The 23,137-nt window shown below is 55.6% G+C and overlaps 1 protein-coding gene across 5 annotated transcripts in view; it reads left to right on the top strand.

The window, feature by feature from the left end:
- The window catches only part of peak1 (pseudopodium-enriched atypical kinase 1), a 281,748-nt gene that overhangs the window by 241,838 nt on the left and 16,773 nt on the right, over positions 1–23,137 (top strand). For all 5 annotated transcript variants that reach the window (XM_072492775.1, XM_072492773.1, XM_072492772.1 and 2 more), the window contains one exon: positions 1,362–2,143. In XM_072492775.1, coding sequence (XP_072348876.1) covers positions 1,362–2,143 — 782 coding nt within the window. The remainder of the gene's footprint in view (positions 1–1,361; positions 2,144–23,137) is intronic.

Here is a 23,137-nt window from a genome sequence, read left to right as displayed (position 1 = left end):
TACCGAGAATCTATCCTCCTCTGAAAATATTCAAAGACTCTGCTTCCACTAACCTCTCAGGAGAGAAAGTCTTACAATCCTCTGAGAGTAAAAGCATTCTCCTCATCACCGTTGTAAATGGGTGGTCCCTTTTAAACAGTATCCCCTAGTTCTAGATTCTCTCAGGAGAAACAAACCTCTCCACATCCACCCTCTCAATACCCCTCAAGGATCTGTATGTTTCAGTCAAGTCACCGCTTACTCTTCTAAACGGCAAAGGGGTACAAGCCTTGCCTGTCCAACCTTCCTCATAAGATAACCTCATTCCAGGTATTGAATCATCATCAATACATTACTCGGCTTTTAATTGGCTCCCTAACTAACTGTTTTCCACTCCATGCTAGTTGTAGCACAATAATCTTAAATTCTGGGATCACAATTGTAACGAAAATTGGTCCTTCCTGCCTTCATCTCTGGAATCAGTCTTACTGCATCTTTGATACTTGCATGCATTGAATTCATTTTGTTAAAAAATAAATGTGCTCGCGGCATTGCATAGAGGATTGCTGCTGCTGCCACACATGAACAGCCTAAAGTGAGAAGTCATAGAATTTTATAGAATCCCTACAGTGCAGAAGGAGGCCCTTCGGCCCATCGAGTCTGCACCGACCCTCTGAAAGAGCGGTCTACCTAGGCCCACCCAACCTGCCCTATCTCCAAACCCTGTAACCTAACCTGTGCATCCCTGGACAAGGGGCAATTGATCATGCCAATCCACCTAACCTATACATCTTTGAACTGTGAGAGGCGACCAGAGCAACCGGAGAAAACCCACGCAAACACTGGGAGAATGTGCAAACTCCACACAGACGCCCAAGGCTACAATTGAACCCGTGTCCCTGGCGCTGTGTGGCAGCAGTGCTAACCACTGCACCACCATGCCGCCCTAGTGGGGGAAACAAAATCAAAATAAGCCCCAATGAAATTAAACTCAGTTGACGATAGATGTGTCTAACAGCAGTATATAATCTACTTGTATAAAGATCTTCATTAAGTACTGCCACTCACTTGGTACTAATTTATGGATCAGTGCGATAATGTTTGAAGTGTAAAGGTTTTCATACACTCGTAGCTGGGTAATGAACTATGACTGCTCTGTGGCTCCAGTACACTGCAATTATTTTCATCATGCTTTGCTGATCATTTGTAATTTTGTTAAGGCTAAACTCTTAAAATTGATCAATGGAATGCAAAAATTTAAAGCTCGCATTCAGAAGGCATGTTCAACCTAAAGTGTGTTTCTATTAAAATTGCTGTTTTTCACTCAAGTGTATGTTGCCTCACTAGTATCATTCTAAATCTTTTTATATGTGATTGCACAGGGCAATCGCGGGCCAATATGATACCCCTGAAGCAGCCAAGACAAGTGAAAGGCGCGTCAGATGATGCTATTGCATTTGTGGGCTCCACAGAACAGGAAACCATGTCTGAGAGTCAGCCAACACCACCACCTCTTCCAAAGAAAACCATCATCCGAGCAAACACTGATCCCACTTCAAAGGATTATTCTCAGAAAATGATAGAAGTCAGAAATTCCGGGCACAGTGTAAACTTGGCAAACCCACTATACGACGTTGAGTATCCTGGGGATACAAACTGGGATGCATCAAGTGCTTGTTCCTCACTGAGTTCAGATGCCAGAATATGTGACATTGAGTCGGGCGATTCACTGGAAAGAGCAGTGGGCAAGTCAACAACTAAAGCTAGAGCATCGTCGTCGGTCAACAGTACGGGTAGTCTCACCATGAGCAGCAGTAAGGAAAGGTGCTCAAATAGCTTGGATTCGCTCTCCGAGAAGAATCGCTTTCCTCAGAGACCTGGTAAAAACATACAAAAGCCGCAACGGCATGCACTGTACAAAGGGATTGAGAACAAAGAGGAAGTGATCATGAAGATTCGAAATCTCCATACAGACTCGCTGCGGAAACTAGCAGCTAAATGTGAGGACAAGTTTATGGAAGGCCAAAAGAACCAGCTTCGCTTTGGATTGGACAACTGGTCAGACTTCAGACTGACGAGCGACAAACCTTGCTGTGAAGCAGGCGATGCAGTTTACTACACGGCATCCTATGCTAAGGACCTCCACAACCAATATGCAATCAAGGTAAGCTCCCTGAATGATATTGTTGTACCAAAATATAGTCATCAAAAAGCCATAGCCAAGGCAACAAATTTCAAGGAACTTGGACAGAATCACAGAATTCTGGTGTAATTGAGGGGAAGCTAGATATTAGGGACCAAGGAATAGATGATTAGGGTGAGGTGAGGAAAGAAACTTGTGTGAAGCATAAAGACTGGCATGGGCTCGGTAGACGGAATGGCCTATCCTCTGCTGCTATTTCATTGTACAATGTCACATGTAAATGTGACACTCGGAACTTGCCCAAAGAAAGTTTTTACTCTCTTCTGGTTCTTCCTGCTCCTTCCAAGAGTGCAAGACAACTTGTACTTCTGTTCAAAGGTGACCATTATTGGATGAAATCGAACAAAGGAATATTATGCCACCTTCAAAATTTCAAATGAGTCTGTAGTCAGCAGACTTTCTACTTGTTTAATCTCCATGAGTACTTTTTTTTAAAAAAAATGTTTATTAAGAATTTTTCAACAAAATTTCAACCATACAAACCCCCCCCCCCACCCCCCCCACCGTAACAAAAAGAAAAGAAAAGTCGCATAGCAAGACATAAACATATCAATTCAACATAGTACAGAACTTTGTACATTGGATTCCTCCCGCACATATCTACTTTCCCAAACGTTTATGTATTTTCTTGCTCAAGTGCCCCTCGGAAACCCCCCCCCGCCCCCCCCCCCCCGACGAAAGAGATATCCCCCCCCTCCCCCGGGTTGTTGCTGCTACTGACCGAACTTCATCTAACGCTCCGCGAGATAGTCTAGGAACGGTTGCCACCGCCTGGAGAACCCCTGCACAGACCCTCTCAAGGCAAACTTTATCCTCTCCAACTTGATAAACCCTGCCATGTCATTTATCCAGGCTTCCACACTGGGGGGCTTCGCATCCTTCCACACTAACAAGATCCTCCGCCGGGCTACCAGGGACGCAAAGGCCAGAATGCCGGCCTCTTTCGCCTCCTGCACTCCCGGCTCGTCCGCCACTCCAAATAGTGCCAGCCCCCAACTTGGCTTGACCTGGACTTTCACCACCTTAGATATAGTTCTCGCAACACCCCTGCAGAACCCATCCAGTGCCGGGCACGACCAGAATATATGGGCGTGGTTCGCCGGGCTTCCTGAGCATCTCCCACATCTGTCCTCCACCCCAAAGAACCTACTCCGCCTCGCCCCTGTCATTTGCGCTCTGTGAATCACCTTAAACTGTATCAGGCTAAGCTTGGCACACGAGGAAGAGGAATTAACCCTACTTGGGGCATCAGCCCACAGACCCTCTTCAATCTCCTCCCCCAACTCCCCCTCCCATTTACCCTTCAGCTCCTCTACCAAAGCCTCCCCCTCTTCTTTCATCTCCTGGTATATCGCCGACACCTTGCCCTCTCCAACCCATACACCCGAAATCACCCTGTCTTGAATCCCCTGTGCCGGGAGCAACGGGAATTCCCTCACCTGTCGCCTCACAAACGCCCTCACTTGCATGTATCTGAAAGCGTTTCCCCGGGGTAGCCCAAACTTCTCCTCCAGCGCCCCTAGGCTCGCAAACGTCCCATCAATGAACAGGTCCCCCATTCTTCTAATCCCTGCCCGATGCCAGCTCTGAAACCCCCCCGTCCATCCTTCCTGGGACAAACCGATGGTTGTCTCTGATCGGGGACCACACCGAGGCTCCCGTCGCACCCTGTGTCGTCTCCACTGGCTCCAGATCTTTAGCGTTGCCGCCACCACCGGACTCGTGGTGTACCTTGTCGGCGAGAGCGGCAGCGGTGCCGTCACCAGCGCCCCCAGGCTCGTTCCTTTGCAGGACGCCATCTCCAACCTCTTCCATGCCGCCCCCTCTCCCTCCATCACCCACTTACGGATCATCGCCACATTGGCTGCCCAGTAGTAGCCACCCAGATTCGGCAACGCCAGCCCTCCTCTATCTCTGCTACGCTCCAGAACCCCCCTCCTTACCCTCGGGGTCTTATTCGCCCACACAAAACCCATAATGCTCCTGCCTACCCTCTTAAAAAAGGCCTTGGTGATCACAGTTGGAAGGCACTGGAATACAAAAAGGAACCTCGGGAGGACCACCATTTTAATCGACTGCACTCTGCCCGCTAGCGAGAGTGGCAACATGTCCCATCGTTTGAAGTCCTCCTCCATCTGCTCCACCAGCCGCGTCAAATTAAGTTTATTCAGGGCCCCCCAACTCCTAGCTATTTGGATCCCCAAGTACCGAAAGCTCCTTTCCGCTCTCCTCAACGGTAGATCGTCTATCCCTCTTCCCTGGTCCCCTGGATGCATAATGAAGAGCTCACTTTTCCCTACATTGAGCTTATAGCCCTAAAAGTCCCCAAACTCGCTTAGAATCTGCATGACCTCCACCATCCCCTCCACTGGATCCGTCACATACAACAACAGGTCGTCCGCATACAGCGACACCCGATGTTCCTCTTCCCCCTCGGACCACCCCCCTCCATTTCCTGGACTCCCTTAATGCCATGGCCAAAGGTTCAATTGCTAATGCAAAAAACAGGGGGGACAGGGGGCACCCCTGCCTCGTCCCTCGATACAGCCGAAAATACTCCGACCTCCGCCGATTCGTAACCACACTCGCCACTGAGACTCTATATTGGAGCTTAACCCAGCTAATAAACCCTCCCCCAAACCCAAACCTCCGCAACACTTCCCAGAGATACTCCCACTCCACCTGGTCAAAGGCCTTCTCCGCGTCCATAGCCGCCACTATCTCCGCCTCTCCCTCCACCGATGGCATCATTATCACGTTTAGGAGCCTCTGCACATTGGTGTTTAGCTGCCTGCCCTTTACAAATCCCGTCTGGTCCTCGTGAATCACCCCCGGGACACAGTCCTCGATCCTCGTAGCCAGCACTTTTGCCAGCAACTTAGCATCCATATTGAGGAGCAAGATCGGCTTGTACGACCCACATTGCAGTGGGTCCTTATCCCGCTTCAGGATCAAAGAGATCATCGCCTCAGACATTGTCGGGGACAGGGTCCCCACTCCCTTGCCTCATTGAAAGTCCTCACCAGCAACGGGGCTAACAGGTCTACGTACTTCCTATAGAACTCAACCGGGAACCCATCCGGTCCCGGGGCCTTCCCTGCCTGCATGCTCCCCAGTCCTTTAATCAGCTCCTCCAACCCAATTGACACCCCCAAACCAGCCACCTCCTGTTCCTCCACCCTCGGGAACATCAGTTGGTCCAAGAATCGTCGCATCCCCTCTTCCCCCGCTGGGGGTTGGGATCTGTACAGCTCCTCATAGAAGGCCTTGAATGTCTTATTTACTTTCACCGCACTCCGCACCGTAGTTCCCCTTCCATCCTTGACTCCACCTATCTCCCTCGCTGCCATCCTCTTACGGAGCTGGTGTGGCAGCATCCGGCTCGCCTTCTCCCCATATTCATACGTCGCCCCCTGTGCTTTCCTCCACTGTGCCTCTGCCTTCCCTGTGGTCAACAGGTCGAATTCCGTCTGGAGACTTCACCTCTCCCTGAGTAGACCCTCTTCAGGGGCCTCTGCATATCTCCTGTCCACTCTTAAAATCTCCCCCACTAACCTCTCTCTTTCCCTGCCCCCTCTCTTCTCCCGATGAGCCCTGATGGAGACTAACTCTCCCCTGACCACCGCCTTCAGCACCTCCCATACTACCCCCACCTGCACCTCCCCGTTGTTGTTGGCCTCCAAATACCTTTCAATGCACCCCCGCACCCTCCTGCACACCACCTCATCTGCCAGCAGTCCCACATCCAACCGCCACAACGGGCGTTGGTCCCTCTCCTCTCCCAACTCCAGTTCCACCCAGTGCGGGGCGTGGTCTGAAATGGCTATGGCCGAATACTCCGATCCCTCCATTTTCGGGATCAGCGCCCTGCCCACAACAAAAAAATCTATCCGGGAGTAGGCTTTGTGCACGTGGGAGAAAAAAGAAAATTCTCTGGCCAGAGGCCTGGCAAATCTCCATGGATCCACTCTCCCCATCTGGTCCACAAACCCCCTAAGCACCTTGGCCGCAGCCGGCCTCTTTCCGGTCCTAGATCTGGAGCGATCTAGTGCTGGGTCCAACACCGTGTTGAAATCCCCACCCATTATCAAGCTTCCTACCTCCAGGTCCGGAATGCGCCCCAACATGCGCTTCATGAATCCAGCATCATCCCAGTTCGGGGCGTATACATTTACCAATACCACCCACGTCCCCTGCAACCTACCGCTCACCATCACGTATCGACCTCCATTGTCCGCTACTATATTCTTGGCCTCAAACGACACCCGCTTCCCCACCAGTATTGCCACCCCTCTATTCTTCGCATCCAGCCCCGAATGGAATACCTGTCCTACCCATCCCTTTCTTAACCTGACCTGGTCTGCCACCTTCAGATGTGTCTCCTGAAGCATGACCACGTCTGCCTTCAGTCCCTTTAGGTGCGCGAACACTCGGGCCCTCTTAACCGGCCCATTTAGGCCTCTCACATTCCACGTTATCAGCCGGATTGGGGGGCTCCCCCCCCCGCCCCCGGCCGACTAGCCATCTCCTATTTTAGGAAACCCCCGCCCCGACCACCTCTTCCGTTTTCAGTTCCCCCTCTGCCAATGCAGCAGCAACCCTATTTCTCTTCCCCCCCCCCCCCGCTAGATCCAGATCTAGCTCTTTTGCTTCCCCCCATAATACTTCCGTAAGTCAGCTGACCCCGGCTTCCCCCGCCTTCCCATTGACCCCCCCCCCATGTGGAAATCCCCCCTCCTCCTTGCGCTCCTCCATCCCCCCCACTCCGCCCTTCCCTAAAGCGGGAAAAAGCCCGCGCTTTCCTGAGCCGGCCCCGCCCCCTGTGGCGCAGCTCCTGTTGCGGCCTTATCCCAATTCCCCCATCCCCGGGTCTCGCCTCCCTCCAGCACCGGCGCCCACATTCCCCACAGTCTCCCCACCAAATCTCTTCTCCCATCCGCATCCATCGTCCCACCCGTGAAACATTCTTTACACATATTTACAACCCTGTATACATTCGACATCTTCCCCACAACCACAGACCCTCAGTTTGAGTCCAATTTTTCCGTTTGGATAAAGGTCCAAGCCTCTTCTGGCGTTTCAAAATAGTGGTGTCGATCCTTAAATGTGACCCACAGTCACGCTGGCTGCAGCATTCCGAATCCCACCCTCTTCCTATGCAGCACCGCCTTGGCCCGATTGAAACCAGCTCTCCTCTTTGCCACTCTTTGGCATTCTCCCATCTACTGCTCCGCTCTTTCTTGGCCCATCTCAGGACACACTCTCTGTCCGCGAAACGATGGAACCTCACCACTATCGCCCTTGGCGGCTCGCCGGCCTTGGGTCTCCTCGCCAGGACCCGGTGAGCCCCTTCTAGCTCCAGGGGGCTCGGAGAGGCCTCCGCACCCATCAGCGAATGGAGCATCGTACTCACATACGCCCCGGCATCAGCTCCCTCCACTCCTTCGGGGAGACCCAGAATCCGGAGATTCTTCCCCCGCGACCTGTTCTCCAGGTCTTCGAATCTTTCGGCCCACCTCTTGTGCAGCGCCTCGTGCGCCTCCATCTTCACCGCCAGGCCCAAGATCTCGTTCTCGTTCTCGGTGGTTTTGTCCCTCACCTCTCAGAGCTCTACCTTCTGGGCCTCCTTCAGCCCCTCGATCGCCGTCAGCATTGGCGCCAGCACCTCCTTTTTAAGCTCCTCCACGCAGCGCCTGAGAAACTCCTGCTGATCCGGCCCCCATGCTGCTCGATCTCCGCCATCTTGTTTTTTCCCCCTCGTTTCTGCCGCTGCTCCAAAGCTACTTTTTCCCCCGCTCCACTTCTGGGCCCCGCCATACACGTCAGAAGGGGGACCTTGCTCTCACCTTCCCACACGGGAATTGGTCGAAAAGTTTCGGTTGGGGCTCCTCTGGAGAGCCCAAAAGTCCGTTCTAGCGGGAGCCGCCGAAATGTGCGGCTTAGCTCCGCATCGCCGCAACCGGAAGTCAAGCTCCATGAGTACTTATGACCAGTTAAACGATAAGTGACAATTCACTCTTCTTGCACTTAAAGTTTGCCAGTGCAGTGAGTGTTGTGAGTGCGATAGCGAGTCAATATATTATACCATTCATGGAAAGTATGGTGTCTCTGATTTCCTTACGAAGAGAATGCGGACAGTTTTAGTGTATACGGAGTTTAAACATCGCTGCTTCAAACATGGTTTGGAATTTCCTATCTATTGCATGTATAAGAAAAAGGCCACTGATTAAATCTCTCTTCCCCCCCCCCCCCCCCTCCAACCACCTCTTTGGAAATGTAGAAACTTAAGCCTCAAACCTTCACATTTTCCCCCTGCCTCATATGATATTGTGAGAAATCACATGAGTTTTGAATTACTTAAAATAAGTAGTGCAGTGTGTCAAATTCTTTAAAGGTTAGGCATCATTAATAACATGTTGCTGGATAAGGGCCTTTTCAGTAAAGGAGCAAAGATCCAACTTTCTTTAAAAATTTAGGCTCATTAACTGTGGCTGTTGGTTGCAGAATTTGGCAGCTTATACCAGGATTTCTGTCTTGGGTGGTCTTGAGTACATATCTGTTTCCACTTCCTCGGATGCTTGGCAACTACTTGTTCCTACAAAGTTTTGCCTGGACCATATTCCTACTGTGTCCTCCTCAGACCTATGATTCAAAAGTGCTTTGAATCTAAGCTACATACTCAAAACTTGAGAATATTATATTAACTTAAGCGTTGCCTTCGATCTCGATGCCTCAAATGTTAACTCAGTTTATCTGGCCATGCCCAACTTGAACTGCGTCCATTCAGTTTCCTCTTGCTCTCAGCTGAGTTTGTGACTTTCAGGCTAGTTGCAGTTAATTTTTTAATTCCATGCCACCTTTACTCTTCATGACACAGCTTCACAATCTTGCGAATGATCAAGAGTGTTTATGTTTAAAATAGGCAAATTAACAAAATAATATTCTGCAAAAGAAATGTATATTTTGCCTTCTCATTATAGAGTGCCCCCTGTACTCTTGTCTCATTCCAGTTTGTCTCCTCTAAGAACCTCAGTCTATTGAGTTGGATGATCAGCCATGATCGAAGTGAATGACGCAACAGGCTCGAAGGGCTGAATGGCCTCCTGTTTTTTGTTTCTATGCAACCACCATCTGAAGATTCCCCTCCAAACCACTCACCATCATGATTTGGGAATATATCAGCCATTCCTTCACGGTCGCTGGGTCAAAATCCCAGAACACCCTCCCTAACAGCACTGTGGGCATGCCTACACCTCATGGACTGCAGCGGTTCAAGAAAGTAGCTCATCACCACCTCCTCAAGGGATGGGCAATACATGCAGGCCGAGCCAGCAAAATCCACATCCCATAAATACATTTTTCGGTTTTCTTCAATAGCAGTTCGCAAACTCCAATTTGCAGTACTTTTAATCTGCCAACCAGGAGTACAACAAGTAGTCCGCAATGGTTTATTCCCTGAAACCCTTTTTTTATTACAGTGAAGAAAGACCAAACATTGATGGACTAGAAATTTGTCAGGGTTTGAATTTGAAAAGTCTTCAAATTATTGGGAGGGTATTTTTTTTTTTAGCTGGCAAGCATTATCGCAATTGTTACTATCGAGTCACAGCTTCAGCACAGAGGTTGGCCAATTATGGAATGTTTAATCATCTTTTTGAGCTTCTAACCCACACTCCCTCACCACAGCCCAGAACACTCGACCCCTTCAGCTCTGCTGTTTTTGCATCCCCCATTTCCTTAGCTGCGACATTAATGTCCGTGCCTTCAAATCCTCCAGCTCTCTCTGTCCAAGCTTTTGTTGTCTTTTTGTACGGCAGCACAGTGTTTAGCACTGTTGATTCACAGCTCCAGGGTCCCAGGTTCGATTCCCGGCTTGGGTCACTGTCTGTGCGGAGTCTGCACGTTCTCCCTGTGTCTGCGTGGGTTTCCTCCGGGTGCTCCGGTTTCCTCCTACAAGTCCTGAAAGACGTGCTGTTAGGTAATTTGGATATCTGAATTCTCCCTCTGTGTAGCCGAGTAGGTGCCGGAGTTTGGCGACAAAGGAATTTTCACAGTAACTTCATTGCAGTGTTAATGTAAGCCTACTTGTTACAATAAAGATTATTATTACTACTAAAGTCCTCTTCTGTCACCTTTTATCAATGATCTTTGCGTTAAACATGCAAAAAAAAATTCCCCCTTTTTTTCTGCCGAGACGTTCTGTAGCCCCTTCCACCTCGAAGCTCAGTAAAATGCGAGATTGCCTTTCTTCTCTTTCTTTGCCCCTTTGTTCTAAAAATTGCTGTAAGCGGTTTTGGTGTAAGTATGCTTGCTGTGTTCCTGTGTGAGTCATCTCCCTACTGTTGTAACACAAATATTAGCAGGTTTGCAGTAAACCAGTTCATGGTTCCATTAAAAACAATTTGATGTGTTTAGAATTTATATTAAGGTGGCCTATTGTAAATTGATTCTCTTCTGATGTTGAGCACGTCATGTACGATGATTTAACCTCATGCAGCCATTTGGTTTACTTTTACTTTGCAGGTTTGGTTTTACTTTAGTTTTACCCTGTCTGCTTTTGGATGCACTCTTCATTCTGCCATCTATGTTCTATTATGGATGATAAGGGAATAGTGTAGATGGGCTTTAGAGTGGTTTCACAGGTCGGCGCAACATCGAGGGCCGAAGGGCCTGTACTGCGCTGTAATGTTCTATGTTCTATTATCCATACCTGTTCTAGACATTCTTTTCTTAACTTATTCCATTACCGCACCTTCCAGTCCCACCACCAAGCTTTTTGGTTATTTAATCTCTCCTAGCTTCCACCCGATCAAAGACCCATCCTTTTGTTCTTTTTCCGCAAACCCTGTCTCCTTAAAAATTATTATCCGAATCCTTCCCAGTTCTGATGGAAAGTAATCAATCAGAAATGTTCACTGTTCCTCGCTTCACCAGCTTCGTATTTCCAGCGATTTCACTGTCTTTATTTCAGATTACGAGCAGCCTCCGCATTTTGCCTTTGCTTTGTTGGTGTGGAAATGAAATTTCAATTTGAGTTAAAGTCGGTGCTTGGCAGATCCCGTTTCCTTGTCTCACTCGACCACGTTTAGCATATTTTGAATGACGGCTGATGACAGCAAACTATGGAGAATAATAATAATCTTTATTAGCGTCACAAGTAGGCTTACATTAACACTGCGATCAAGTTACTGTGAATAGCCCCAAGTCGCCACATCCGGCGCCTGTTTGGGTACACCGAGGGAGAATTCAGAATGTCCAAATTACCTAACAGCACTTTCGGGACTTGTGGGAGGAAACCGGAGCACCCGGAGGAAACCCACGCAGACACGGGGAGAACGTGCAGACTCCGCACAGACAGTGACCCAAGCCGGGAATCGAACCTGGGACCCTGGAGCTGTGAAGCAACAGTGCTTACCACTGTGCTGCCCATAGCGTTGATAATTTTTATTTTAACAAAAAATGCTTCTTTGGAAGTGAGTATCTAAAGGTTAGCAACCCCCACAAGTAGTTTATTTTAGCAAATCTATAATTTTATATATTCTGTTCTTTAACCAGTTTGTGCCTTAATTAGTTTCTTGGTGCTATTGTTTCAGCTGAAGAGTTACAGATATTAATTGGATGATTGTTCCAATAGATTTATCCTGAAGTTTAAATGTTACATAGTCACAACAGTGACAATACAGAAATAGTCCGAATGTACCTGTGGTTACTCCAAATATTTAATAATTTTATCTCCGCCCCTACCAGCCCACCCAGATGTGCTGAATTGCGCTGGCCTGGGATTGCTTTCACCCAGCTACCATTTTGTACATGATCCAAATGACTAATCATTGGGTGCAATTAATAGGTTGTTTACGGAGCCTGGAGCACCAAGAACGACCCCGCTATCAAACCAGACTTTGGTTTTTGTTTGGGGCCCTCTGCAGGAAACATCTCGCCGAGGCCACACTTGCATTCAGTGCAGGTAGAGATCGGGCTGTCATTTTTAAATGCCGCCCGGATCTCTTCACCCCCTCCACCGCTGCCTCCGGATCCTTCCCCCATGCCCCAACTTACCGATTAGGGGGTCATCAAGCCCAACCCGTAAAGGCAGGACACCCCTGCGCCTGATCCCTGGTATGGGCAACCTGGCAGTGCCCCTGCCAGCGCCACCTGGTCACTCTGACGAATAACCTTGGACATTCCTGGTTTAGTAGGCAAGTGGATGAGTTAACATTTATGACTTTTTGCCACCCTGTGCGTCTCCTGTGGTCAAGTTCTGATCAGAAGGTGTGTCCTAGGGTCTTGGTGGTGTGTACTGTACCACCTCCAATTGGCTGCACTGCTAAAATTGATGTTTTAATTTCCTGTTAATTCTTTGTCATTTTACTAAGAGAATTTGCATAGCTCATAACTGAGAAAAATCTTTATTGGGAATGAAAAATCCCAAAATAATGGAGATTCAGCATTCAAAGGTAACCAAAAGTTCCACTTTAAGAAATTCCAGGTCTTTGCGTGTTATTGCTGCGATCATGGGTAACTTTAATATTCTAGTTAAGTTATCTGGTCATTTACTCTACTGTCTTTTAAAGTAGTTGAATGGAAGGAACTTTACTACCTGCTGGGAGGTCAACCTTTCATTTGTAATTTCCTTTTGTGATGTTTTCCCTGCGGGACCTGACGATAACAAGCACCATCATATGGGTTTCTATTAGGATTTCAGCTGGACTGTCTGAACTTTGAGACACCTGAGATTGTTTAAAGTAAATTATTTTTAAAAATTTAGTCTATCCAATTCATTTTTTTTTCCCAATAAAGGGGCAATTTAGCGTGGCCAGTCCACCTAGCCTGCACATTTTTAGGTTGTGGGGGCGAAACCCACGCAAACACGGGGAGAATGTGCAAACTCCACACGGACAGTGACCCAGAGCTGGGATCGAACCTGGGACCTAACCACTGCGCCACCATGCTGCCCCATTTAAAGTAATTTATAAGGCACTTTATCCATCAGAGACCAGTTCAAACCTTTCCTCACTACAGTCAGTTGTAATACCGATGTATTGCTTTTTGTGACCAAGGGTGAACATTGCTACGGTGCACTTAAGATCATCTTAATGCAAAGATGCTTAATTGAAAGTATTTGATAATTCAGTTTTTAGGACTAAATTCCCACTACGCTATGTTATTTACTAAGTTCACATGATTTGACAAATTTACATGTTTTAGTGCTGTGAACAATGTTGAATTATCAGGAGTGATCTTTATCGCTGTATATGATGCATCCTTCCAAGGAAAGTACTGAGCAAAGCGATGCACCATCAAAGTCTTTCAGTTGGACTCATCCCAGTACTGAGAGCAGATCATTGCTCCGTAGCCATCACCCCGGATTTTGTACAAAGTAACCCGATTCCATGTTTTACCAGGACTGTGAATACTGGTGAGCTATTCGGTCCTGGAAGCATCTCAATTCAGCCAGATTGTTCCCGCACTCATATGTTTATGGTACAATCAGGCATCATTCAATAGTTTTTTAATTTTCAGTTTTTTAATCAAGATTTTTTTTATTTTTCCAATTCAGGGGCAATTTAGTGTGACCAATCCACCTAGCCTGCACATCTTTGGGTTGTGGGGGTGAGACCCACGCAAACACGGGAAGAATGTGCAAACTCCAGACGGACAGTGACCCGGGGCCGGGATCGAACCCGAGTCCTCGGTAACGTGAAGCAGCAGTGCTAACCACTGTGCCACCCCTGGCAATAATCAATTGTAACCAATGTTCTTACTGTCATCACACCTGAGACCAACCTACACATTACAGACTGTGACTTGAACACGAGATGTATCATTTTGTAATTGAGCCACTGACAATGTCTGGATGTTTCTCCAATCCTTGGTCATCTGTTGTTTCACGTCTGCTTTGACTGCTATTGACTGCATTTTGCTCTCCCTCTCCTGCCTGACCACCTCCCTTACCTTTGCCTCAACATTGACAGCTGTGCCTTAAGCCATTTGTGCCCCCCCCCCCCCCTCCATGACTCACATTCTGGCTCACATGGTTTCAGCTTCTCAAACTTGTTTTTTAATGGGCAGCAATCCAAAAAGATGTGCCGCTGACGCACTTGGGGCTTTGTCGACAATAATACCACTAAATATGTTAGGAGAGATAAATCACCCAGGGATCCTGCTTCTGAATGGTATGCATTGTCCCTTGCAGGAAGTTTGTGAGTGTGTATGTCAGCGAGTGTGTGTTTGAGTCTGCGAGTGTGGGTGTCTGCGAGGGCATGCGTGCCTGCGAGGGTGTGTGTGTGCGTGTCTGCGCGAGTGTTTGTGTGTATGCATGCGAGTGTGTGTCTGCGAGGGCGAGTGTGTGTGTCTGCGAGGGCGAGTGTGTGTGTCTGCGAGGGCGAGTGTGTGTGTCTGCGAGGGCGAGTGTGTGTGTCTGCGAGGGCGAGTGGGTGTGTCTGCGAGGGCGAGTGGGTGTGTCTGCGAGGGCGAGTGGGTGTGTCTGCGAGGGCGAGTGGGTGTGTCTGCGAGGGCGAGTGGGTGTGTCTGCGAGGGCGAGTGGGTGTGTCTGCGAGGGCGAGTGGGTGTGTCTGCGAGGGCGAGTGGGTGTGTCTGCGAGGGCGAGTGGGTGTGTCTGCGAGGGCGAGTGTGTGTGTGCGTCTGAAAAATGAAATGAAAATCACTTATTGTCACAAGTAGGCTACAAATGAAGTTACTGTGAAAAGCCCCTAGTCGCCACATTCCGGCGCCTGTCGGGGAGGCTGGTACGGGAAGTCTGCGAGTGTGTGTGTGTGTGTGTGTCTGTGAGGGTGAGTGTGTGTGTCTGTGAGGGTGAGTGTGTGTGTCTGTGAGGGTGAGTGTGTGTGTCTGTGAGGGTGAGTGTGTGTGTCTGTGAGGGTGAGTGTGTGTGTCTGTGAGGGTGTGTGTGTGTGTCTGTGTGTGTGCGCGCCTGCGAGGGTGAGTGTGTGTGTCTGCGAGGTTGTGTGTGTGTGTCTGCGAGGGTGTGTGTGCGCCTGCGAGGGTGTGTGTGTGCGCCTGCGAGGGTGTGTGTGTGCGCCTGCGAGGGTGTGTGTGTGCGCCTGCGAGGGTGTGTGTGTGCGCCTGCGAGGGTGTGTGTGCGCCTGCGAGGGTGTGTGTGTGCGCCTGCGAGGGTGTGTGTGTGCGCCTGCGAGGGTGTGTGTACGCCTGCGAGGGTGAGTGTGTGCGCCTACGAGGGTGTGTGTGCGCCTGCGAGGGTGTGTGTGCGCCTGCGAGGGTGAGTGTGTACGCCTGCGAGGGTGTGTGTACGCCTGCGAGGGTGTGTGTACGCCTGCGAGGGTGAGTGTGTGCGCCTGCGAGGGTGTGTGTGCGCCTGGGAGGGTGAGTGTGTGTGCCTGCGAGGGTGTGTGTGTGCGCCTGCGAGGGTGTGTGTGCGCCTGCGAGGGTGTGTGTGCGCGCCTGCGAGGGTGTGTGCGCGCCTGCGAGGGTGTGTGTGCGCCTGCGAGGGTGTGTGTGCGCCTGCGAGGGTGTGTGTGCGCCTGCGAGGGTGTGTGTGCGCCTGCGAGGGTGTGTGTGCGCCTGGGAGGGTGTGTGCGCGCCTGGGAGGGTGAGTGTGTGCGCCTGGGAGGGTGAGTGTGTGTGCCTGCGAGGGTGTGTGTGCGCCTGCGAGGGTGTGTGTGCGCCTGCGAGGGTGTGTGTGCGCCTGCGAGGGTGTGTGTGCGCCTGCGAGGGTGTGTGTGCGCCTGGGAGGGTGAGTGTGTGTGCCTGCGAGGGTGTGTGTGCGCCTGCGAGGGTGTGTGTGCGCACCTGCGAGGGTGTGTGTGCGCCTGCGAGGGTGTGTGTGTGCGCCTGCGAGGGTGAGTGTGTACGCCTGCGAGGGTGTGTGTGTGCGCCTGCGAGGGTGTGTGTGTGCGCCTGCGAGGGTGTGTGTGTGCGCCTGCGAGGGTGTGGATGCGCCTGCGAGGGTGTGTGTGTGCGCCTGCGAGGGTGAGGGTGTGCGCCTGCGAGGGTGTGGATGCGCCTGCGCGCCTGCGAGGGTGTGTGTGCTCCTGCGAGGGTGTGTGTGCGCCTGCGAGGGTGAGTGTGTACGCCTGCGAGGGTGAGTGTGTACGCCTGCGAGGGTGTGTGTGTGCGCCTGCGAGGGTGTGTGTGCGCCTGCGAGGGTGTGTGTGCGCCTGCGAGGGTGTGTGTGCGCCTGCGAGGGTGTGGATGCGCCTGCGAGGGTGTGTGTGCGCCTGCGAGGGTGTGGATGCGCCTGCGAGGGTGTGTGTGCGCCTGCGAGGGTGTGGATGCGCCTGCGAGGGTGTGTGTGCTCCTGCGAGGGTGTGTGTGCGCCTGCGAGGGTGTGTGTGCGCCTGCGAGGGTGTGTGTGCGCCTGCGAGGGTGTGTGTGCGCCTGCGAGGGTGTGGATGCGCCTGCGAGGGTGAGGGTGAGTGTGTGCGCCTGCGAGGGTGTGGATGCGCCTGCGAGGGTGAGGGTGAGTGTGTGCGCCTGCGAGGGTGTGTGTGTGCGCCTGCGAGGGTGTGTGTGCGCCTGCGAGGGTGTGGATGCGCCTGCGAGGGTGTGTGTGCGCCTGCGAGGGTGTGTGTGTGTGCGCCTGCGAGGGTGTGGATGCGCCTGCGAGGGTGAGGGTGAGTGTGTGCGCCTGCGAGGGTGTGTGTGCGCCTGCGAGGGGGGTGTGTGCGCCTGCGAGGGGGTGTGTGCGCCTGCGAGGGTGTGTGTGTGCGCGCCTGCGAGGGTGTGGATGCGCCTGCGAGGGTGAGGGTGAGTGTGTGCTCCTGCGAGGGTGTGTGTGTGCGCCTGCGAGGGTGTGTGTGTGCGCCTGCGAGGGTGTGTGTGTGCGCCTGCGAGGGTGTGTGTGCGCGCCTGCGAGGGTGTGTGTGTGCGCCTGCGAGGGTGTGTGTGCTCCTGCGAGGGTGTGTGTGTGTGCGCCTGCGAGGGTGTGGATGCGCCTGCGAGGGTGTGTGTGCGCCTGCGAGGGTGTGTGTGTGTGCGCCTGCGAGGGTGTGGATGCGCCTGCGAGGGTGAGGGTGAGTGTGTGCGCCTGCGAGGGTGTGTGTGTGCGCCTGCGAGGGGGTGTGTGCGCCTGCGAGGGGGTGTGTGCGCCTGCGAGGGTGTGTGTGTGTGCGCCTGCGAGGGTGTGTGTGTGTGCGCCTGCGAGGGTGTGTGTGTTCGCGCCTGCGAGGGTGTGGATGCGCCTGCGAGGGTGAGGGTGAGTGTGTGCTCCTGCGAGGGTGTGTGTGTGCTCCTGCGAGGGTGTGTGTGTGCGCCTGCGAGGGTGTGTGTGTGCGCCTGCGAGGGTGTGTGTGTGCGCCTGCGAGGGTGTGTGTGTGCGCCTGCGAGGGTGTGTGTGTGCGCGCCTGCGAGGGTGTGTGTGCGCCTGCGAGGGTGTGTGTGTGCGCCTGCGAGGGTGTGTGTGCGCCTGCGAGGGTGTGTGTGCGCCTGCGAGGGTGTGTGTGCGCCTGCGAGGGTGTGTGTGCGCCTGCGAGGGTGAGTGTGTGCTCCTGCGAGGGTGTGTGTGCGCCTGCGAGGGTGTGTGTGTGCGCCTACGAGGGTGTGTGTGTGCGCCTGCGAGGGTGTGTGTGTGCGCCTGCGAGGGTGTGTGTGTGCGCCTGCGAGGGTGTGTGTGTGCGCCTGCGAGGGTGTGTGTGTGCGCCTGCGAGGGTGTGTGTGTGCGCCTGCGAGGGTGTGTGTGTGCGCCTGCGAGGGTGTGTGTGTGCGCCTGCGAGGGTGTGTGTGTGCGCCTGCGAGGGTGTGTGTGTGCGCCTGCGAGGGTGTGTGTGTGCGCCTGCGAGGGTGTGTGTGTACGCCTGCGAGGGTGTGTGTGTACGCCTGCGAGGGTGAGTGTGTACGCCTGCGAGGGTGTGTGTGTGCGCCTGCGAGGGTGTGTGTGTGCGCCTGCGAGGGTGTGTGTGTGCGCCTGCGAGGGTGTGTGTGTGCGCCTGCGAGGGTGAGGGTGTGCGCCTGCGAGGGTGTGGATGCGCCTGCGCGCCTGCGAGGGTGTGTGTGCTCCTGCGAGGGTGTGTGTGCGCCTGCGAGGGTGAGTGTGTACGCCTGCGAGGGTGAGTGTGTACGCCTGCGAGGGTGTGTGTGTGCGCCTGCGAGGGTGTGTGTGCGCCTGCGAGGGTGTGTGTGCGCCTGCGAGGGTGTGGATGCGCCTGCGAGGGTGTGTGTGCGCCTGCGAGGGTGTGGATGCGCCTGCGAGGGTGTGTGTGCGCCTGCGAGGGTGTGGATGCGCCTGCGAGGGTGTGTGTGCTCCTGCGAGGGTGTGTGTGCGCCTGCGAGGGTGTGTGTGCGCCTGCGAGGGTGTGTGTGCGCCTGCGAGGGTGTGTGTGCGCCTGCGAGGGTGTGGATGCGCCTGCGAGGGTGAGGGTGAGTGTGTGCGCCTGCGAGGGTGTGGATGCGCCTGCGAGGGTGAGGGTGAGTGTGTGCGCCTGCGAGGGTGTGTGTGTGCGCCTGCGAGGGTGTGTGTGCGCCTGCGAGGGTGTGTGTGCGCCTGCGAGGGTGTGTGTGCGCCTGCGAGGGTGTGGATGCGCCTGCGAGGGTGTGTGTGCGCCTGCGAGGGTGTGTGTGTGTGCGCCTGCGAGGGTGTGGATGCGCCTGCGAGGGTGAGGGTGAGTGTGTGCGCCTGCGAGGGTGTGTGTGCGCCTGCGAGGGTGTGTGTGCGCCTGCGAGGGGGGTGTGTGCGCCTGCGAGGGGGTGTGTGCGCCTGCGAGGGTGTGTGTGTGCGCGCCTGCGAGGGTGTGGATGCGCCTGCGAGGGTGAGGGTGAGTGTGTGCTCCTGCGAGGGTGTGTGTGTGCGCCTGCGAGGGTGTGTGTGTGCGCCTGCGAGGGTGTGTGTGCGCCTGCGAGGGTGTGTGTGTGCGCCTGCGAGGGTGTGTGTGTGCGCCTGCGAGGGTGTGTGTGCTCCTGCGAGGGTGTGTGTGTGTGCGCCTGCGAGGGTGTGGATGCGCCTGCGAGGGTGTGTGTGCGCCTGCGAGGGTGTGTGTGTGTGCGCCTGCGAGGGTGTGGATGCGCCTGCGAGGGTGAGGGTGAGTGTGTGCGCCTGCGAGGGTGTGTGTGTGCGCCTGCGAGGGGGTGTGTGCGCCTGCGAGGGGGTGTGTGCGCCTGCGAGGGGGTGTGTGCGCCTGCGAGGGTGTGTGTGTGTGCGCCTGCGAGGGTGTGTGTGTTCGCGCCTGCGAGGGTGTGGATGCGCCTGCGAGGGTGAGGGTGAGTGTGTGCTCCTGCGAGGGTGTGTGTGTGCGCCTGCGAGGGTGTGTGTGTGCGCCTGCGAGGGTGTGTGTGTGCGCCTGCGAGGGTGTGTGTGTGCGCCTGCGAGGGTGTGTGTGTGCGCGCCTGCGAGGGTGTGTGCGCGCCTGCGAGGGTGTGTGTGTGCGCCTGCGAGGGTGTGTGTGCGCCTGCGAGGGTGTGTGTGCGCCTGCGAGGGTGTGTGTGCGCCTGCGAGGGTGTGTGTGCGCCTGCGAGGGTGAGTGTGTGCTCCTGCGAGGGTGTGTGTGCGCCTGCGAGGGTGTGTGTGTGCGCCTACGAGGGTGTGTGTGTGCGCCTGCGAGGGTGTGTGTGTGCGCCTGCGAGGGTGTGTGTGTGCGCCTGCGAGGGTGTGTGTGTGCGCCTGCGAGGGTGTGTGTGTGCGCCTGCGAGGGTGTGTGTGTGCGCCTGCGAGGGTGTGTGTGTGCGCCTGCGAGGGTGTGTGTGTGCGCCTGCGAGGGTGTGTGTGTGCGCCTGCGAGGGTGTGTGTGTGCGCCTGCGAGGGTGTGTGTGTGCGCCTGCGAGGGTGTGTGTGTGCGCCTGCGAGGGTGTGTGTGTACGCCTGCGAGGGTGTGTGTGTACGCCTGCGAGGGTGTGTGCGTGTGCGCCTGCGAGGGTGTGTGTGTGTGCGCCTGCGAGGGTGTGTGTGTGCGCCTGCGAGGGTGTGTGTGTGCGCCTGCGAGGGTGTGTGTGTGCGCCTGCGAGGGTGTGTGTGTGCGCCTGCGAGGGTGTGTGTGTGCGCCTGCGAGGGTGTGTGTGTGCGCCTGCGAGGGTGTGTGTGTGCGCCTGCGAGGGTGCGTGTGTGCGCCTGCGAGGGTGAGTGTGTGCGCCTGCGAGGGTGTGTGTGCGCCTGCGAGGGTGAGTGTGTGCGCCTGCGAGGGTGAGTGTGTGCGCCTGCGAGGGTGAGTGTGTGCGCCTGCGAGGGTGTGTGTGCGCCTGCGAGGGTGTGTGTGCGCCTGCGAGGGTGTGTGTGTGTGCGCCTGCGAGGGTGTGTGTGTGTGCGCCTGCGAGGGGGTGTGTGCGCCTGCGCACCTGCGAGGGTGTGTGTGCTCCTGCGAGGGTGAGGGTGTGTGTGTGTGCGCCTGCGAGGGTGTGTGTGTGCGCCTGCGAGGGTGTGTGTGTGCGCCTGCGAGGGTGTGTGTGTGCGCCTGCGAGGGTGTGTGTGCTCCTGCGAGGGTGAGGGTGAGTGTGTGTGCCTGCGAGGGTGTGTGTGCTCCTGCGAGGGTGAGGGTGAGTGTGTGTGCCTGCGAGGGGGTGTGTGCGCCTGCGAGGGTGTGGATGCGCCTGCGCGCCTGCGAGGGTGTGTGTGCTCCTGCGAGGGTGTGTGTGCTCCTGCGAGGGTGAGGGTGAGTGTGTGCTCCTGCGAGGGTGTGTGTGCTCCTGCGAGGGGGTGTGTGCGCCTGCGAGGGGGTGTGTGCGCCTGCGAGGGTGTGGATGCGCCTGCGAGGGTGTGTGTGCTCCTGAGAGGGTGAGGGTGAGTGTGTGCTCCTGCGAGGGTGTGTGCGCGCCTGCGAGGGTGTGTGTGTGCACCTGCGAGGGTGTGTGTGTGCACCTGCGAGGGTGTGTGTGTGCGCCTGCGAGGGTGTGTGTGCGCGCCTGCGAGGGTGTGTGTGTGCGCCTGCGAGGGTGTGTGTGTGCGCCTGCGAGGGTGTGTGTGTGCGCCTGCGAGGGTGTGTGTGTGCGCCTGCGAGGGTGTGTGTGTGCGCCTGCGAGGGTGTGTGTGTGCGCCTGCGAGGGTGTGTGTGTGCGCCTGCGAGGGTGTGTGTGTGCGCCTGCGAGGGTGAGTGTGTGCGCCTGCGAGGGTGAGTGTGTGCGCCTGCGAGGGTGAGTGTGTGCGCCTGCGAGTGTGTGTGTGCGCCTGCGAGGGTGTGTGTGCGCCTGCGAGGGTGTGTGTGTGCGCCTGCGAGGGTGTGTGTGTGCGCCTGCGAGGGTGTGTGTGCGCCTGCGAGGGCGAGGGTGAGTGTGTGCTCCTGCGAGGGTGTGTGTGCGCCTGCGAGGATGTGTGCGCGCCTGCGAGGGTGTGGTTGCGCCTGCGAGTGTGTGTGTGCGCGCCTGCGAGGGTGTGTGTGTGTGCGCCTGCGAGGGTGTGTGTGTGTGCGCCTGCGAGGGTGTGTGTGTGCGCCTGCGAGGGTGTGTGTGTGCGCCTGCGAGGGTGTGTGTGTGCGCCTGCGAGGGTGTGTGTGTGCGCCTGCGAGGGTGTGTGTGTGCGCCTGCGAGGGTGTGTGTGTGCGCCTGCGAGGGTGTGTGTGTGCGCCTGCGAGGGTGTGTGTGTGCGCCTGCGAGGGTGTGTGTGTGCGCCTGCGAGGGTGTGTGTGTGCGCCTGCGAGGGTGTGTGTGTGCGCCTGCGAGGGTGTGTGTGTGCGCCTGCGAGGGTGTGTGTGTGCGCCTGCGAGGGTGTGTGTGTGCGCCTGCGAGGGTGTGTGTGTGCGCCTGCGAGGGTGTGTGTGTGCGCCTGCGAGGGTGTGTGTGTGCGCCTGCGAGGGTGTGTGTGTGCGCCTGCGAGGGTGTGTGTGTGCGCCTGCGAGGGTGTGTGTGTGCGCCTGCGAGGGTGTGTGTGTGCGCCTGCGAGGGTGTGTGTGTGCGCCTGCGAGGGTGTGTGTGTGCGCCTGCGAGGGTGTGTGTGTGCGCCTGCGAGGGTGTGTGTGTGCGCCTGCGAGGGTGTGTGTGTGCGCCTGCGAGGGTGTGTGTGTGCTCCTGCGAGGGTGTGGATGCGCCTGCGAGGGTGAGGGTGAGTGTGTGCGCCTGCGAGGGGGTGTGTGCGCCTGCGAGGGGGTGTGTGCGCCTGCGAGGGTGTGTGTGTGCGCCTGCGAGGGTGTGTGTGTGCGCCTGCGAGGGTGTGTGTGTGCGCCTGCGAGGGTGTGTGTGTGCGCCTGCGAGGGTGTGTGTGTGCGCCTGCGAGGGTGTGTGTGTGCGCCTGCGAGGGTGTGTGTGTGCGCCTGCGAGGGTGTGTGTGCGCCTGCGAGGGTGTGTGTGCGCCTGCGAGGTTGTGTGTGCGCCTGCGAGGTTGTGTGTGCGCCTGCGAGGGTGTGTGTGCGCCTGCGAGGGTGTGTGTGCGCCTGCGAGGGTGTGTGTGCGCCTGCGAGGGTGTGTGTGCGCCTGCGAGGGGGTGTGTGCGCCTGCGAGGGGGTGTGTGCGCCTGCGAGGGTGTGTGTGCGCCTGCGAGGGTGTGGATGCGCCTGCGCGCCTGCGAGGGTGTGTGTGCTCCTGCGAGGGTGTGTGTGCTCCTGCGAGGGTGAGGGTGAGTGTGTGCGCCTGCGAGGGCGAGGGTGAGTGTGCTCCTGCGAGGGTGTGTGTGCGCCTGCGAGGGGGTGGATGCGCCTGCGCGCCTGCGAGGGTGCGCCTGCGAGGGTGTGTGTGTGCGCCTGCGAGGGTGTGTGTGCGCCTGCGAGGGCGAGGGTGAGTGTGTGCGCCTGCGAGGGCGAGGGTGAGTGTGTGCTCCTGCGAGGGTGAGTGTGTGCTCCTGCGAGGGTGTGTGTGCGCCTGCGAGGGTGTGTGTGCGCCTGCGAGGGTGTGTGTGCGCCTGCGAGGGTGTGGGTGCGCCTGCGAGGGTGTGTGTGTGCGCCTGCGAGGGTGTGTGTGTGCGCCTGCGAGGGTGTGTGTGTGCGCCTGCGAGGGTGTGTGTGTGCGCCTGCGGGGGGGTGTGTGTGCGCCTGCGAGGGTGTGTGTGTGCGCCTGCGAGGGTGAGTGTGTGCGCCTGCGAGGGTGAGTGTGTGCGCCTGCGAGGGTGTGTGTGTGCGCCTGCGAGGGTGT

This window comes from Scyliorhinus torazame, chromosome 30 (genome assembly GCF_047496885.1).
Source record: "Scyliorhinus torazame isolate Kashiwa2021f chromosome 30, sScyTor2.1, whole genome shotgun sequence".
In the NCBI taxonomy this organism is placed as follows: Eukaryota; Metazoa; Chordata; class Chondrichthyes; order Carcharhiniformes; family Scyliorhinidae; genus Scyliorhinus; species Scyliorhinus torazame.
This window is presented reverse-complemented; position numbering and strand designations above follow the sequence as displayed.